Source organism: Notothenia rossii (genome assembly GCF_949606895.1).
Source record: "Notothenia rossii genome assembly, chromosome: 4".
NCBI classification, from domain to species: domain Eukaryota; kingdom Metazoa; phylum Chordata; class Actinopteri; order Perciformes; family Nototheniidae; genus Notothenia; species Notothenia rossii.
In genome coordinates, this window is record NC_136902.1 from 94594774 (window position 1) to 94611374 (window position 16601).

The window sequence follows — 16601 nt, forward strand, 5'->3', positions numbered from 1 at the left end:
GGTGTGTGTACTTCGTGTGTCAGGTGTGTGTACTTCGTGTATCAGGTGTGTGTACTTTGTGTATCAGGTGTGTGTACTTTTTGTGTCAGGTGTGTGTACTTCGTGTGTCAGGTGTGTGTACTTCATGTATCAGGTGTTTGTACTTTGTGTGTCAGGTGTGTGTACTTCGTGTGTCAGGTGTGTGTACTTCGTGTATCAGGTGTGTGTACTTTGTGTGTCAGGTGTGTGTACTTTGTGTATCAGGTGTGTGTACTTTGTGTTTCAGGTGTGTGTACTTTGTGTGTCAGGTGTGTGTACTTCGTGTATCAGGTGTGTGTACTTTGTGTGTCAGGTGTGTGTACTTCGTGTGTCAGGTGTGTGTACTTTGTGTATCAGGTGTTTGTACTTCGTGTGTCAGATGTGTGTACTTGGTGTATCAGGTGTGTGTACTTTGTGTGTCAGGTGTGTTTACTTTGTGTATCAGGTGTGTGTACTTTGTGTATCAGGTGTGTGTACTTCGTGTATCAGGTGTGTGTACTTTGTGTATCAGGTGTGTGTACTTCGTGTATCAGGTGTGTTTACTTCGTGTATCAGGTGTGTGTACTTCGTGTATCAGGTGTGTGTACTTTGTGTGTCAGGTGTGTGTACTTCGTGTGTCAGGTGTGTGTACTTTGTGTGTCAGGTGTGTGTACTTCGTGTATCAGGTGTGTGTACTTTGTGTGTCAGGTGTGTTTACTTTGTGTATCAGGTGTGTGTACTTTGTGTATCAGGTGTGTGTACTTCGTGTATCAGGTGTGTGTACTTTGTGTATCAGGTGTGTGTACTTCGTGTATCAGGTGTGTGTACTTCGTGTATCAGGTGTGTGTACTTCGTGTATCAGGTGTGTGTACTTTGTGTGTCAGGTGTGTGTACTTCGTGTGTCAGGTGTGTGTACTTTGTGTGTCAGGTGTGTGTACTTCGTGTATCAGGTGTGTGTACTTTGTGTGTCAGGTGTGTTTACTTTGTGTATCAGGTGTGTGTACTTTGTGTATCAGGTGTGTGTACTTCGTGTATCAGGTGTGTGTACTTTGTGTATCAGGTGTGTGTACTTCGTGTATCAGGTGTGTGTACTTCGTGTATCAGGTGTGTGTACTTCGTGTATCAGGTGTGTGTACTTTGTGTGTCAGGTGTGTGTACTTCGTGTGTCAGGTGTGTGTACTTTGTGTGTCAGGTGTGTGTACTTCGTGTATCAGGTGTGTGTACTTTGTGTGTCAGGTGTGTGTACTTTGTGTGTTTGTACCGATGAGTTGCTGACGTAGCTCTCCTCTGAGATTCTGGTGGGGATCATAGCGGGAGGTGGCGCTCGGCTCGGACAAAACCTGAGAACAGCAAAGCAGAGTTAATGTTACCACCACAGCCACACCATGCCTATCACCGAGGATTGTAATCTGACCTCATCCTGTCCTGGAAGCGCGACAGGAAGGCGGTGGAGATGCTGAGGCGGGGGTTCAGGTAATGTTTCTCATCCGGAGGCAGCAGAGCCCTCAGGTCGTTGTCGAACTTCTCTGAAAGGACAGCGATCAGAAAGCCGTCAGAGAACGATTGAGGAGGCGTCGACGTGTAATTTTTATGTTAACAGGTCTTTATCTTGTGTTTTCCGATGTTTTTCTTGTGTTTAAGGTGTATTTATAGTGTCAACAGGTGTATTTCTCTAGTTTTGTTCGCTGTGTGTTCCTTGTCTGTCAGGTCGGGGCCGGCCCTGGGCATAGGAATAGGACAGCTCCCTCTGCTGTAATTAATGTAAATTACAGTAAAAACCAGGTTTATGTGAAATTGTTCTTTTTTTTTTTTAAATAATGGTTTTTGTGTGCAATTATAGGTTTTCATTTTGTATTTGAATTTGGGGGGGGGGGGCGCCAGCTAAAATGTTGCCTAGGGCAGCAAATTGGTCAGGGCCGGGCCTGTGTCAGGTGTGTGTTTTTTGAGGGTTCTTTGTGTGAATGATTGTTTACTTTCGCCGCCACACTGGCCTGTTTTCGTCTCTGTGCATTGTGACAGGGTTGCACTCCAACATCTCGTTGTATATTTTTATATAATGACAATTAAAGCTTTCTATTCTATTTTACACCTGTAACAATGTTAATGTGGATACAAGCACCAAAATGTAATTTTCCTTCCTTTAGCTCTTCTTTGATTTGGTATTGTGTTTAATGTTTGCCCTGGAAATCTGTACATGTGTATATATATGTGTATGTATATGTATGTATAGATATATATATATATATATATAGAGTATGTAGTTTATGTATGTGTATTATTAAATGAACAAGGAAACCCACCTTGCCTGTAATATTTAATATTTGGGACCCAAAACGTTGAAACTGGATGACTAACGGGGGCTTTTTAAAACCTCAAAAAGGAGTTTATGTGCCAATTTAAGGACTTTGATCAACTTTTGAAAGATTTCCCTAGTATATGTAATTATCTTCAGCACTGACTGTTGGGGAAATCCTGAATGTCCTCTTCCAACATGAGAGTAACATGCTAACAAAGGTATCCTAACTGTAGCTGTGAACATGACAGGATGTGTGATTACCTAGAAGAGCATCAGGACTGTTTGAGGCATATGATAGCTATGTGATTAACATGATGATTCAGCCTCTATGGAGAGAGACATATGACAAGCATGATCATTTCTGACATGGAGCTAATCTGAAGTAAACATTGAATACTGCTTTCTATTCCTCCATCTTGTGACTGAGTAACTCCCTCTCTTGGATATCAGCATGTGAAGGACACTGTTCAGGAACTAGTTGATGCTCTGTATGTGATGACTCCTTCCATTCTGGAGAGGATCACAAATGGATCCTCTCCAGAATGGAAGTGAGATTGAAGCTCAAGCCGGGGACCAGTGAGAGTTTTCTAACATAATAGATGGAGAACGTTCGTTACCGTCGGTCAGACCGGAGGCCAGAGTGTCGAAGTGGATCTTCAGCGAGTCCTCGTCCTCCTCCAGAATCAGACTGCCCACCGAGCTGCCCTGACTCAGTGAGTCCGTGTCTGAGGGAGGAGAGAAAGCACACGAGTCAGCGTCATGAGTCCTTTAACCCTGTCAAGAGTCAGCGTCATGAGTCCTAACACCTGTCATGATGCGTCATGAGTCCTTTAACCCCGTCATGATGAGTCATGAGTCACTATTATGAGTCTTATAACCCTGAAATGAGTCAGCTTTTTTGCACAGTGTTGTGGTCAACAGATTCTCAGGGTTGGGGTAGGTCTGTCTGATAGATGATAAAGTGTTTGCAGTGAAGTTCTCTGACCGGCGTCCTGCTGCTGCTCCAGACTTCCTGCGGAGCCTTCGGAGAGAGCGGAGTCTGGACTCAGCTGGCTGCTCCACACAGGCTCCGCCCCCTTTCTGCTCCACACAGGCTCCGCCCCCTCTCCCTCGGTCACACCCTGCACATCGAACTCTCTGAGAAAACACAGACACACCCATCATTAGCCGAGGGTCCGGAAAGCTTTTTAAAGACTCAAACTCTTCTGCCAATGTTCCCAAATGTTTTAGTTCTAGTGCGCGTTTCTTTCCAGGTGTTTCTTTTGTTTTTCCAGGTGTGTGTTTTAGGCGCCCTCTTTTTATCAGCTGTGTGTTTTAGGTGTTTTTCGATGCAGGCGAGTTTTCTTACATTTTCAGATGTGTGTTTTTAAGTTTCCGTTTCCTGGGGTTTTTACTCTCTGTCAGGTGTTTATTTTAATTGTGTGTTTTTCTCATAGTTTCAGGTGTTTTCTAAGTTTTAGGTGCTTCATAACTGTGTTTTTTTATTTCAGGTTTACTTTGCCAAGTTTCAGTTGTGTTCCAGTTTACCTCAACCCAAGCATCTTTCTTTTTTCAGGTGTGTTTTTTACACTTCAGGTGTTTAGTTCAAGTTTCAGTTGTGTTGAGTAAAGTAAATATGAAAGTCAGATGTACCTGTCGGTGGTGGTGTTGGTATCAGGGTACAGGAGGTAGCTGCTCCTCTTCTCACCTGGATTCTGCGGCACCTGTTGCATTGTGGGGGAATAGTATCCATCAGCAGAAAGCACACGCTGGAGTCATTATTGCATTTAAATAAAGAAGCTGTGTCCTAGGCATCAGTCCTTCACCGGACCTTTTCTGATTTCGGTATTGAAACGTTCTTTCTTGAATTCTAAGGGAATTCCCCCTGACTTTTTTTCAGAATAACTTTTTCAGAGAATTAGATTTTTTTCAGATTTTTACTTAGACTTCAAAAATTAGATTTTTTTTCACAATTTAAATGTTTCCATGATTTCCCCTTTTTTCAGAATTTGGCAATTTTCTCATAATTTGCATTTTACCCAGTTTAGCGTTTTTTCATATTTGTTTCTCAGAATCTGACTTTTTTCAAAATATTTGACTTTTTTCTTAGAAATAGTTTTTTTTTTATAATTTGACTTTTTTTTTTTCATCATTTGCAGAATTTTCTTGGGCGAATTTCTTCCTTTTTTCTCAGATTTAGACTTTTCTTTCGAAATGTACCTTTTACTTTAAATGTTGACTTTTTTCCAGATCTTAGATTTTTTCCTGAGAATTTAGCTTTTTTTGCCTTTTAATTCATAACTAGATTTGTTTCATAGAATTATACTTTTTTCTCCGATAATCCAATGGAGGCGCTGAGCTCACCTCCTCTCCATCTTCCTCCTCTACCAGCAGACTCTCCAGACTCTGAGGGTGGAAGTGTCCCTCCTCTTCCTCTCCCTCCTCTTCTCTCTGCTCCTCCTCTTCCTCCCTCTGATCCTCCTCTTCCTCCCCAGGACTCTGGGTGGGACTCGGGGAGAAGTTGGAGACGATGTTTAGAGGGTCTCGTTGCTCCGCCCACCGACTCCTAACCTGATGAGGCTCAGCGGCTGATTGGACGGCAGAAGAGGCCTCGCCCTGACCATGCTAAAACACACACACACACATACCATGTATACATCACTTCAGGGGACATTACATTGACTTCCTGGAGACTTATCCTAACCTTAACCATAACCAACACATGCCTAACCCTAACCCTAGCCAAGTCTTCACCCCAAAATTAATGATTCCCCTTATGGGGACCTCCATTTTGTCCCCATAAGGGAGGTGAGTCCCCACACTTGATCTGTAAACAGATTTAGGTCCCCACAAGTACAGTAATGCTAGGCCACACACACACACACACACACACACACACACACACACACACACACACACACACACACACACACACACACACACACACACACACACACACACACACACACACACACACACACACACACACACACACACACACACACACACACACACACACACACACACACACACACACACACACACACACACACACACACACACACACACACACACACACACGTAATAAAGAGAGTATTTTTTAGATGCTGACCAGTTTCCTGAACCACAGCGGGAGTTTCCCGTTGGTCTGAAGCAGCTGAGCTTCTGAAAACGATAAGAAATTAAAACATGAAAAAACCTCTCAAAATATGACAATTATTTCTGCTGCAAAAAGCAGTACTTTGTCAAATAAATCTTACTGCATCTTTTCAACCTCAAAATGATCCGACTTTTTTCGACTCAAAATAAATACCCTAGCGTTTGATTCTCAAATAATGAGACGTTTTTTCTTTTACATTTTTTCTTTTATTTAATATAATTATTTTACTTTTTTTTCCTACACAAAATATTCTGATTTCCTTTCTTGAAAATGCAGTAATTTCTCTTAAAAAAGAAAAGAAAAATTGTAATCTCGTAATTCTATGATATCTTCTGATTCTCAAAATGTTGTTTTATTAAACCCGTCAGATAAATGTAGAGCAGTATGAATATAAATTCCTGGTTAAAACTGACCGTGAGCAGAGTCGAGTCTGGAGTCAGGAGTCCCGAGGTCTTCCACTTCCTCCTCTTCCTCCTCCTTTTCCTCCTCTTCCTCCATGCGAGGCAGCTGAGAGGAGGTTGCCGTGATGAAGGTCTCCCTCCTGAAACAACATCACACTCTATATTCCTATAAAACTCACTTAATGGGGAGTGAAGCCAAAATAGCTAAATCTGGCTCTTGAGCACTGGGCCGATAACTCAGTGTTTAAACTCCGCCTCCGAGTATAAGCCCCACCCCCAGTGTCAAACCACACTACTAAACCCTGCCCAAAGTACAAGCTCCACCCGAGTCAAACCCCCGCCTTCCAGTGTTTAAACTCCGCCTCCTAGTATAAGCCCCACCCCCAGTGTTAAACCCCACCCCCTAGAATAACACCCACCGCGAAACCAAGCCATTGAGCACTTGAAAAAGCGCTCTAATAAAAAATGTAGTGAATTATTATTATTAATATTACAAGCTCCCTCCCCAGTGCCACACATATTAAACCCCGCCCACAAATAATTGGAAATAAATCAATGTTTTAGTCAACAGGAAGTGTGCCGGACATTGAAGCTAATTTCCATAGTGGCCAACAGGAGGTACTACATTTCTCACCTGATGCTAGGTAGCTTGCGGCTGCAGGCTTCAGGAGCGGCGGCCATCTTTAGGACTCGCCTCTTCTTCATGATGCTGGTCATCTGAGAGTCAAGCCTCCAGATAAACACACAACTACACACACACACACACACACACACACACACACACACACACACACACACACACACACACACACACACACACACACACACACACACACACACACACACACACACACACACACACACACACACACACACACACACACACACACACACACACACACACACACACACACACACACACACACACACACACACACACACACACACACACACACACACACACACACACACACCATTAAAACACAAGTAAAGTCTACCTGTCTCAACATTAAAGTGAAGTCTACCTGTCTCAAGATTAAAGTGAAGTCTACCTGTCTCAAGATTAAAGTGAAGTCTACCTGTCTCACCTGTCTCCTGATTAAAGTGAAGTCTACCTGTCTCACCTGTCTCAAGATTAAAGTGAAGTCTACCTGTCTCAAGATTAAAGTGAAGTCTACCTGTTTCAAGATTAAAGTGAAGTCTACCTGTCTCAAGATTAAAGTGAAGTCTACCTGTTTCAAGATTAAAGTGAAGTCTACCTGTCTTACCTGTCTCAAGATTAAAGTGAAGTCTACCTGTCTTACCTGTCTCAAGATTAAAGTGAAGTCTACCTGTCTCAAGATTAAAGTGAAGTCTACCTGTCTCAAGATTAAAGTGAAGTCTACCTGTCTTACCTGTCTCAAGATTAAAGTGAAGTCTACCTGTCTCAAGATTAAAGTGAAGTCTACCTGTCTCAAGATTAAAGTGAAGTCTACCTGTCTTACCTGTCTCAAGATTAAAGTGAAGTCTACCTGTCTCAAGATTAAAGTGAAGTCTACCTGTCTTACCTGTCTCAAGATTAAAGTGAAGTCTACCTGTCTCATCTGTCTCAAGATTAAAGTGAAGTCTACCTGTCTCAAGATTAAAGTGAAGTCTACATGTCTCACCTGTCTCAAGATTAAAGTGAAGTCTACCTGTCTCACCTGTCTCAAGATTAAAGTGAAGTCTACCTGTCTTACCTGTCTCAAGATTAAAGTGAAGTCTACCTGTCTCACCTGTCTCAAGATTAAAGTGAAGTCTACCTGTCTCACCTGTCTCAAGATTAAAGTGAAGTCTACCTGTCTCACCTGTCTCAAGATTAAAGTGAAGTCCACCTGTCTTACCTGTCTCCTGATTAAAGTGAAGTCTACCTGTCTCACCTGTCTCCTGATTAAAGTGAAGTCTACCTGTCTCACCTGTCTCAAGATTAAAGTGAAGTCTACCTGTCTCAAGATTAAAGTGAAGTCTACCTGTCTTACCTGTCTCAACATTAAAGTGAAGTCTACCTGTCTCACCTGTCTCAAGATTAAAGTGAAGTCTACCTGTCTCACCTGTCTCAAGATTAAAGTGAAGTCTACCTGTCTTACCTGTCTCAAGATTAAAGTGAAGTCCACCTGTCTTACCTGTCTCCTGATTAAAGTGAAGTCTACCTGTCTCACCTGTCTCCTGATTAAAGTGAAGTCTACCTGTCTCACCTGTCTCAAGATTAAAGTGAAGTCTACCTGTCTCAAGATTAAAGTGAAGTCTACCTGTCTTACCTGTCTCAAGATTAAAGTGAAGTCTACCTGTCTCACCCGTCTCCTGATTAAAGTGAAGTCTACATGTCTCACCTGTCTCAAGATTAAAGTGAAGTCTACCTGTCTCAAGATTAAAGTGAAGTCTACCTGTCTCAAGATTAAAGTGAAGTCTACCTGTCTTACCTGTCTCAAGATTAAAGTGAAGTCTACCTGTCTCAAGATTAAAGTGAAGTCTACCTGTCTCAAGATTAAAGTGAAGTCTACCTGTCTCACCTGTCTCAAGATTAAAGTGAAGTCTACCTGTCTTACCTGTCTCAAGATTAAAGTGAAGTCTACCTGTCTTACCTGTCTCAAGATTAAAGTGAAGTCTACCTGTCTCACCTGTCTCAAGATTAAAGTGAAGTCTACCTGTCTCACCTGTCTCAAGATTAAAGTGAAGTCTACCTGTCTCAAGATTAAAGTGAAGTCTACCTGTCTTACCTGTCTCAAGATTAAAGTGAAGTCTACCTGTCTCAAGATTAAAGTGAAGTCTACCTGTCTCACCTGTCTCAAGATTAAAGTGAAGTCTACCTGTCTCAAGATTAAAGTGAAGTCTACCTGTCTCAAGATTAAAGTGAAGTCTACCTGTCTTACCTGTCTCAAGATTAAAGTGAAGTCTACCTGTCTCAAGATTAAAGTGAAGTCTACCTGTCTTACCTGTCTCAAGATTAAAGTGAAGTCTACCTGTCTCAAGATTAAAGTGAAGTCTACCTGTCTCAAGATTAAAGTGAAGTCTACCTGTCTCAAGATTAAAGTGAAGTCTACCTGTCTTACCTGTCTCAAGATTAAAGTGAAGTCTACCTGTCTCACCTGTCTCAAGATTAAAGTGAAGTCTACCTGTCTCACCTGTCTCAAGATTAAAGTGAAGTCTACCTGTCTCAAGATTAAAGTGAAGTCTACCTGTCTCACCTGTCTCAAGATTAAAGTGAAGTCTACCTGTCTCACCTGTCTCAAGATTAAAGTGAAGTCTACCTGTCTCAAGATTAAAGTGAAGTCTACCTGTCTCAAGATTAAAGTGAAGTCTACCTGTCTCACCTGTCTCAACATTAAAGTGAAGTCTACCTGTCTAACCTGTCTCAAGATTAAAGTGAAGTCTACATGTCTCACCTGTCTCAAGATTAAAGTGAAGTCTACCTGTCTCACCTGTCTCAAGATTAAAGTGAAGTCTACCTGTCTTACCTGTCTCAAGATTAAAGTGAAGTCTACCTGTCTTACCTGTCTCAAGATTAAAGTGAAGTCTACCTGTCTTACCTGTCTCAAGATTAAAGTGAAGTCTACCTGTCTTACCTGTCTCCGGACACAGTGATGAGGTGTTTGCAGTCCTGACTGAACCTCATACAGGTGACGATCTCTAAAGAAATAGAAATCAAACATCAGAAGAAGAGAGAAACTCCAGACCTCAAACACAGATCCACTGAGAGACTCGTCGACTGATTTTCTCACCTGAGTGTCCGAACAAGGTGGCGACACACTCTCCGGACTCGTAGTCGAAGATGGAGATGTTTTTATCGGAGCAGCTGGTGGCGAAGAAGGACCCAGACGGATCCATCTGAACCTGCAGATCAACACCATGTATCAGCCAATCACAGGGCAGAATCAGTACGGTCATTACAGGGCTCAGTAGAACACATGATTCTGATTGGTCCTTGTGGATATTCTGCGGTGTGTTATTTCTGTATAACAGACTGCTGCACAGAAAGAACTACGGTCAATTGAATAACCTCCTTTTTTCGGTACTCCATCAGAAACACGATGGAATACTTTTTTCATTTTCATTTGTATATTACAAAAGGTCTCTACTAGTAGCTTAGGCCTCTTAAAAGCAGGTGGATATCATGACACCATATTAAGGTCATCTGTTCCAATGTTTTGTATGATTTTCAAACTATTTTTCAGGATATGACAATACGTAGTGAATTTGATCAGGATCATGTTAACAGAATATTAACAGTTGTTAGACGCTTTTATCCAAAGAGACTTACTGTGGGCAATCTCTACAGGAGCAACTTGAAATGTGAAGATTTAATACTGCTTTTCTTGCAGTTTAAACCCAATTTCAGCTGTCATAAAGGTATGTAATGTTATAAAAGTACTGGTTTCAGCTGTTGAACCTGTGACACATTGATGGATGTACTGAAGATCAGATAAAGAAATAATGAGCTAACCTTCAGCAGAGCTCCTTCGTCGCTGGACGAGCCTTTCAAACACTTCTTCAGCTTCCCCGTCTCCACGTTATACACCCTAAGAAAAACACTCAAATCAGCTTCAGTGTTCAACACCTGATCATAAATACTTCTTAATTATTCACTCATCTCTATTTCAGAGTAGGACTCTCCTTTGTGATGAAACTTATAGTGAGGGCTGGTTCAGACTGACCTAGGACCAGCTGCTAGTTCTGCTGCTATAGACTGAAGACTCTCCTCTTACAGTGAGGGCTGGTTCAGACTGACCTAGGACCAGCTGCTAGTTCTGCTGCTATAGACTGAAGACTATCCTCTTATAGTGAGGGCTGGTTCAGACTGACCTGGGACCAGCTGCTAGTTCTGCTGCAATAGACTGAAGACTCTCCTCTTGTAGTGAGGGCTGGTTCAGACTGACCTGGGACCAGCTGCTAGTTCTGCTGCTATAGACTGAAGACTCTCCTCTTGTAGTGAGGGCTGGTTCAGACTGACCTGGGACCAGCTGCTAGTTCTGCTGCTATAGACTGAAGACTCTGCTCTTGTAGTGAGGGCTGGTTCAGACTGACCTGGGACCAGCTGCTAGTTCTGCTGCTATAGACTGAAGACTCTCCTCTTATAGTGAGGGCTGGTTCAGACTGACCTGGGACCAGCTGCTAGTTCTGCTGCAATAGACTGAAGACTCTCCTCTTGTCGTGAGGGCTGGTTCAGACTGACCTGGGACCAGCTGCTAGTTCTGCTGCAATAGACTGAAGACTCTCCTCTTATAGTGAGGGCTGGTTCAGACTGACCTGGGACCAGCTGCTAGTTCTGCTGCCATAGACTGAAGACTCTCCTCTTGTAGTGAGGGCTGGTTCAGACTGACCTGGGACCAGCTGCTAGTTCTTCTGCCATAGACTGAAGACTCTCCTCTTACAGTGAGGGCTGGTTCAGACTGACCTGGGACCAGCTGCTAGTTCTGCTGCTATAGACTGAAGACTCTCCTCTTATTGTGAGGCCTGGTTCAGACCGACCTGGGACCAGCTGCTAGTTCTGCTGCTACAGACTGAAGACTCTCCTCTTATAGTGAGGGCTGGTTCAGACCGACCTGGGACCAGCTGCTAGTTCTGCTGCTATAGACTGAAGACTCTCCTCTTATAGTGAGGGCTGGTTCAGACTGACCTGGGACCAGCTGCTAGTTCTGCTGCTCTTGACTGAAGACTCTCCTCTTATAGTGAGGGCCGGTTCAGACCGACCTGGGACCAGCTGCTAGTTCTGCTGCTATAGACTGAAGACTCTCCTCTTATAGTGAGGGCTGGTTCAGACTGACCTGGGACTAGCTGCTAGTTCTGCTGCAATAGACTGAAGACTCTCCTCTTATAGTGAGGGCTGGTTCAGACCGACCTGGGACCAGCTGCTAGTTCTGCTGCTATAGACTGAAGACTCTCCTCTTATAGTGAGGGCTGGTTCAGACTGACCTGGGACCAGCTGCTAGTTCTGCTGCTATAGACTGAAGACTCTCCTCTTATAGTGAGGGCTGGTTCAGACCGACCTGGGACCAGCTGCTAGTTCTGCTGCTATAGACTGAAGACTCTCCTCTTATAGTGAGGGCTGGTTCAGACTGACCTGGGACCAGCTGCTAGTTCTGCTGCTATAGACTGAAGACTCTGCTCTTATAGTGAGGGCTGGTTCAGACTGACCTGGGACCAGCTCTTAGTTCTGGTGTTTCTTGTTTCTCACCTGATGTTTCGGTCCTGGCAGGCGATGGCGACGTGAGTCCGGGTTGAATCCAGGTCCATGTCGTACAGCGTGGTTTTCTCCACCACGTGGTGACTCCGAGAGAACGACGGACCCTCGGCCGTCTGCAGAGAAAACGCGGAGGATTTCAACCTCTAGTTTGTGAAGCATATTATGAGCAACAGAAACATTTGGAAATGTCTCGATGCAGACTTACACGTTATTACAATCATAAACACAATTCAGAAAAACACTTCCAATATTTGTCCATAACTCTGCCCGCTGTGGATCAGCGTAAATCCCCAGGCCTTCAGTCCCCATATTATATATTTTAAAAAAGCAATATCTGCAGAAGTACCAAATACTTTCTCTAAAGTTTTTCAGATGTTAAGACTGAACGAGAACCTTTTATTATTCTAACGTATGGTCGCAAAGGCTATGAGAATTATGTAAAGTATCTATCCATCTATCTATATACTAGATCAATAAATAAATATATATATTTGGTAAAGATGTGTCCCAGAGTGAAGCATTTCTGAACCCTTCAGTGTGTGCAGACCTGCTCGGCGGTCTGGAAGTAGATGCTTTTGTCGGCTCCACAGCTCACCATTCGGACCTCCGGACTCTCACCTCAAAAAGAAAATGATCAAGTAAAAAATAACCAACCATGTTGCCAAATATCCAAAAACTAAAGGCCTGCTTAACACTCCGACAGTTTATAACACATTCCAGCCTGATGATGACAGCTTACCTTCTCTACACCGCCTCGTTCACACATTAAACCAACAATACAGATTCTACATTTCCTCCCTTTGAGATTGAAAGTGCTCACAGGTTTAACACCTCTTATGAAATGTAGACGACATTTATCACGGAGTTTATGTCCAACAGACTCAGATCGTTTTCTACTGAGAGAAATGCAAAATGCATGAAGTACGACACAACGCTGTGGATTTTCTAAATACAGTAAATCTATGGTTGCAGGCCGGAGTTTGAAATGAACTCAACTTTAAACACAAGTTAATTATTTACACTGTTCCATTTATTTAGCATTGTTTACGCACTCATCGGCTGCGTGTCTCTGTTGCTCCTATACTACTCATTTTTAAACTATTTGAGAAACACTTTGAATGTATTATTCATTTATTTCAAATGGGAAATTGTACCAATATACTCACAGACCACTAGGGGTCGCTCAAACACTGGCTGAGAAGCGTGTGATGATAGGAGGGGGGTTACCTGTGAACTTGACGGCAGTGATGGAGGCCGAGTGGTCGCTCAGCGTCTGCTCCAGGCTGTAGTTCTTCTCCAGGTTGAAGACGTGGATCAGTCTGTCTCTGCTGGCTGACGCCAACAGCTTCACACCTGCAACAATAACAACAACAACAGCTTCACACTTGCAACAACAACAACAACAACAACTTCACACCTGCAACAACAACAACAACAGCTTCACACCTGCAACAACAACAACAACAGCTTCACACCTGGGGGGTATACTACGAAGCCGGATGTTCTCTTAGCGGCTAACTTCAGGGAAAACTCTGGGTCTCCGGTCCTACGACGCTGGTTCTCTTTTTAGCGGGCTAGATCTCCATGGTAACTGATGCTGAGCGGCTAACCTGCTCCGGAGCAGGTTAGGTTGCAGGCTAAGAGCTCAACTCAGTGAAAGCACTGCCTGCTGACCAATCAGAGCTCAGCGTGCGGAGTTTAAAGCATCAAGTCATATTGCAGGAGAAAGGAAATACAGAAAAGCTGCCGTTGCAGGAAAGACGGCCGGCAAAAAAAACCATCAAGTACAGTCCGTAGCATATCACATCATAATGTATCATATCTCCTTATCTGAGTCAGCTGAGCCGTATCTGGCCGTGCAACACTCACAGTGTCACATACTGGATGCAGAAGGATTATTTGAAGCAACACATTAAGTTGAGGAAACACTCGAGTCAAATGTAATGAAAGTCAGATGGTGTCTTAGACGGGGCAGTGATATCATAAACCTGTTAATGTACGCATTCAAACACTTGTTCTGTTACCAGCTGTATTCACCTTGCAGGTGCAGCTATGTGGCTTTGATCCTGGATACAGTGTTTAAGTCATGGATGTTTAAAGTTTAACTTCTTCATATGTCTAATATTATAGTTGACTTTTCATTCAGGAAGTATGACGCTGCGCTGTCAGTACGCTTCTCCATGTTGGTGATTGGTCAAATGTTGCTAGCCCCGCCCCTTTCATGTGAACGCGCACTCTTGCCGGACAGAGAAACCCTGGCTTGAGTTAACGAGTTGATAACCAGCGTCGTAGGACCGCTTAGCGAGAGCGCGTTTGTTTGGGGTTAGTTAAGCCGGGTAACTCAAACATATCCAGGGTCTGTACGACGCTGGTTATCAACTCGTTAACTTTAATCTGTGTGAATCTGTCCTGTTTTTCATTCTCACCCTGTTGTTGTTTAAACTACTGAATTTCCCCACGGGGATTAATAAAGGTCCATCTGATCTTGTCAATAGAAACAGTTCAAACATAATGTGAGCTGTTTGTACCTGAGCTGCCGTACAGTGAGGTCAGAGGGATGACCTTTGACCCGAGCTCTTACCTGAGTTGCCGTACAGTGAGGTCAGAGGGTTGACCTTTGACCCGAGCTCTTACCTGTGGATATCGGGGAAAACTCCAGGCACAAAACCTCCGAGTCATGAGCCTCGATCTTCACCAGCTCGTCCAGGAACTCCAGACCAAAGATCCTGAGCACAGAAACACGTGATCTTCCTCATCATCATCTTCCTCATCATCGTCCTCATCATCTTCCTCACAAAGAGAGGTACTTCTGCAATAACACTTTTCAAAGCTAACTCACTGCTACATAGTTTGAGTTTCTCCTTTCTTGTAAAAGACCTGTAGTATTTTGAATCATGTTGTATTTTTGACTTTTATTTAAATTATCCAGAATATTGTATATTGTTTTGTTTCTATTTGATATGTTTGTTTTTATTTATTTATTGTTAATTCCACTTTATAAAGTATTTTAAGTATTGTAATATAAAGTCTTAACACACTTCTGCGACAAAAGAATTTCCCAAATTGGGATCAGTAAAGTACCCACCCACCTACCCACCTACCCACCTACCTACCTACCTACCTACCTACCTACCCACCCACCCACCTACCCACCTACCTACCTACCTACCCACCCACCCACCTAAACACATACCTACCCACCTACCCACCTACCTACCTACCCACCTAAACACATACCTACCCACCTACCCACCTACCTACCTACCCACCCACCTACCCACCTAAACACCTACCTACCTATCTTTCAATCTATATTCCTATCTATCCATCTATCAATCATCTTCCCTTTGTTTCTTTGTTTGTTTGTGCTCTCACCGCAGGTTTCCGCAGCGGTCTCCAGCTGCCAGGTGTTTCCCATCAGGACTGACTCCCAGGACTCTGATTCCTGCCTTCCCATCAGCCCCTGCTTCCCCCCCCTCGGCCTGCAGGTGCTGCATGTTCTCCCCGACGTACACGATCCGCAGCAAGTCCTGAAACACACAGGAGGTCAACAAGAGGTCAACAGGAAGCCAGAAAACACAGTAGAGTCCTTCACCTGTACACCTGTAGAGCTGTCTGCTTTTAAACTCATACACTTGCAGACTACTTCAATTTTAAACACCTGTTTAGCCCTGAGCCTGTTTTTCAGGTCTCAGGCTCGAAAATGACATTCCCAGAACAAATGACCATATCTTCCCTTCTAAAAGGGTTCAATTAATAATCTTTTTTCTCAAAGTAATGATAAACCTGTGAGTTGGATGTTTAAGAGTCAGAATCAATATAGATGTTTTTTTATTTTAAAGAAAATTCAGATTGAACATATTAAAAAACTGTAAATTATAGTGTCCGTCCAAAAATTCTTTTTTACTTATAGTGAAAACTACCCTTGGATGATGGGTTAGTAGACTAAAAGCTTTAGGAATCCAAAGTGCAACATATAATAAGTACCCTGTATCAAGATTGATGCAAAACAAGTGATATTTGACCTTTTTATAGAGGTTTAGCAACAAAACAAACACTTCTGGGGTCATTTAGGTGGATTTTCCATATCTCTGGCCCCCCTTTGTCGATTTTGCTGATTGACATCTCTTTCTGACCGTTAGAGCCAATAGAATCGAAGGGGGATTTCCCCACACACACACAGTCTAAAACAAAAAATGGGGGCTTCGCGCACGCAGTTTTGCACCAGAGTGAAGCTGTCTCTAGCTCTGACATCTGGAAACGGAAAAGCAGTTTTATTGCTGATGGATTATCAGAAATCATTCAAAGTGACACAGACATGTCATAACGTTATAACATGCTTTTCCGGTTATCACCCGTCCCCTTGTGTGTTATGAAGGTTTTTCTGCATGTAAACGGTCTGCAGAGTCAAAACCCTCAAAGTACACCCTGTAGCGAGTAAAACTCTAAAACAGAAAATACCTCCCCAAAACGCCTCGTTGGTGAAACGTCATCATGACGTCATCATCCATTTGATTCTTCCGGGTACGTGCTTACGAAAGCACGTACCCGGAACTAAATGGGCCAATC

The 16601-nt window shown here is 43.2% G+C and overlaps 1 protein-coding gene across 1 annotated transcript in view; it reads right to left on the reverse strand.

The window, feature by feature from the left end:
* wdr62 (WD repeat domain 62) overlaps positions 1–16601 on the reverse strand; it is a gene marked incomplete at its 3' end in the record, with an annotated part of 42067 nt that overhangs the window by 962 nt on the left and 24504 nt on the right. Inside the window, exons 11-27 of the mRNA XM_079673934.1 lie at positions 15408–15562; positions 14667–14758; positions 13260–13385; positions 12580–12650; positions 12024–12145; positions 10293–10368; positions 9571–9682; positions 9415–9478; positions 6468–6581; positions 5846–5973; positions 5385–5437; positions 4637–4897; positions 3926–3996; positions 3279–3430; positions 2911–3018; positions 1412–1523; positions 1244–1337 (exon numbers count right to left, since the gene is read on the reverse strand). Of these exons, the coding sequence (XP_079530060.1) occupies positions 1244–1337; positions 1412–1523; positions 2911–3018; positions 3279–3430; positions 3926–3996; positions 4637–4897; positions 5385–5437; positions 5846–5973; positions 6468–6581; positions 9415–9478; positions 9571–9682; positions 10293–10368; positions 12024–12145; positions 12580–12650; positions 13260–13385; positions 14667–14758; positions 15408–15562 (1911 nt within the window). The remainder of the gene's footprint in view (positions 1–1243; positions 1338–1411; positions 1524–2910; positions 3019–3278; positions 3431–3925; positions 3997–4636; positions 4898–5384; positions 5438–5845; positions 5974–6467; positions 6582–9414; positions 9479–9570; positions 9683–10292; positions 10369–12023; positions 12146–12579; positions 12651–13259; positions 13386–14666; positions 14759–15407; positions 15563–16601) is intronic.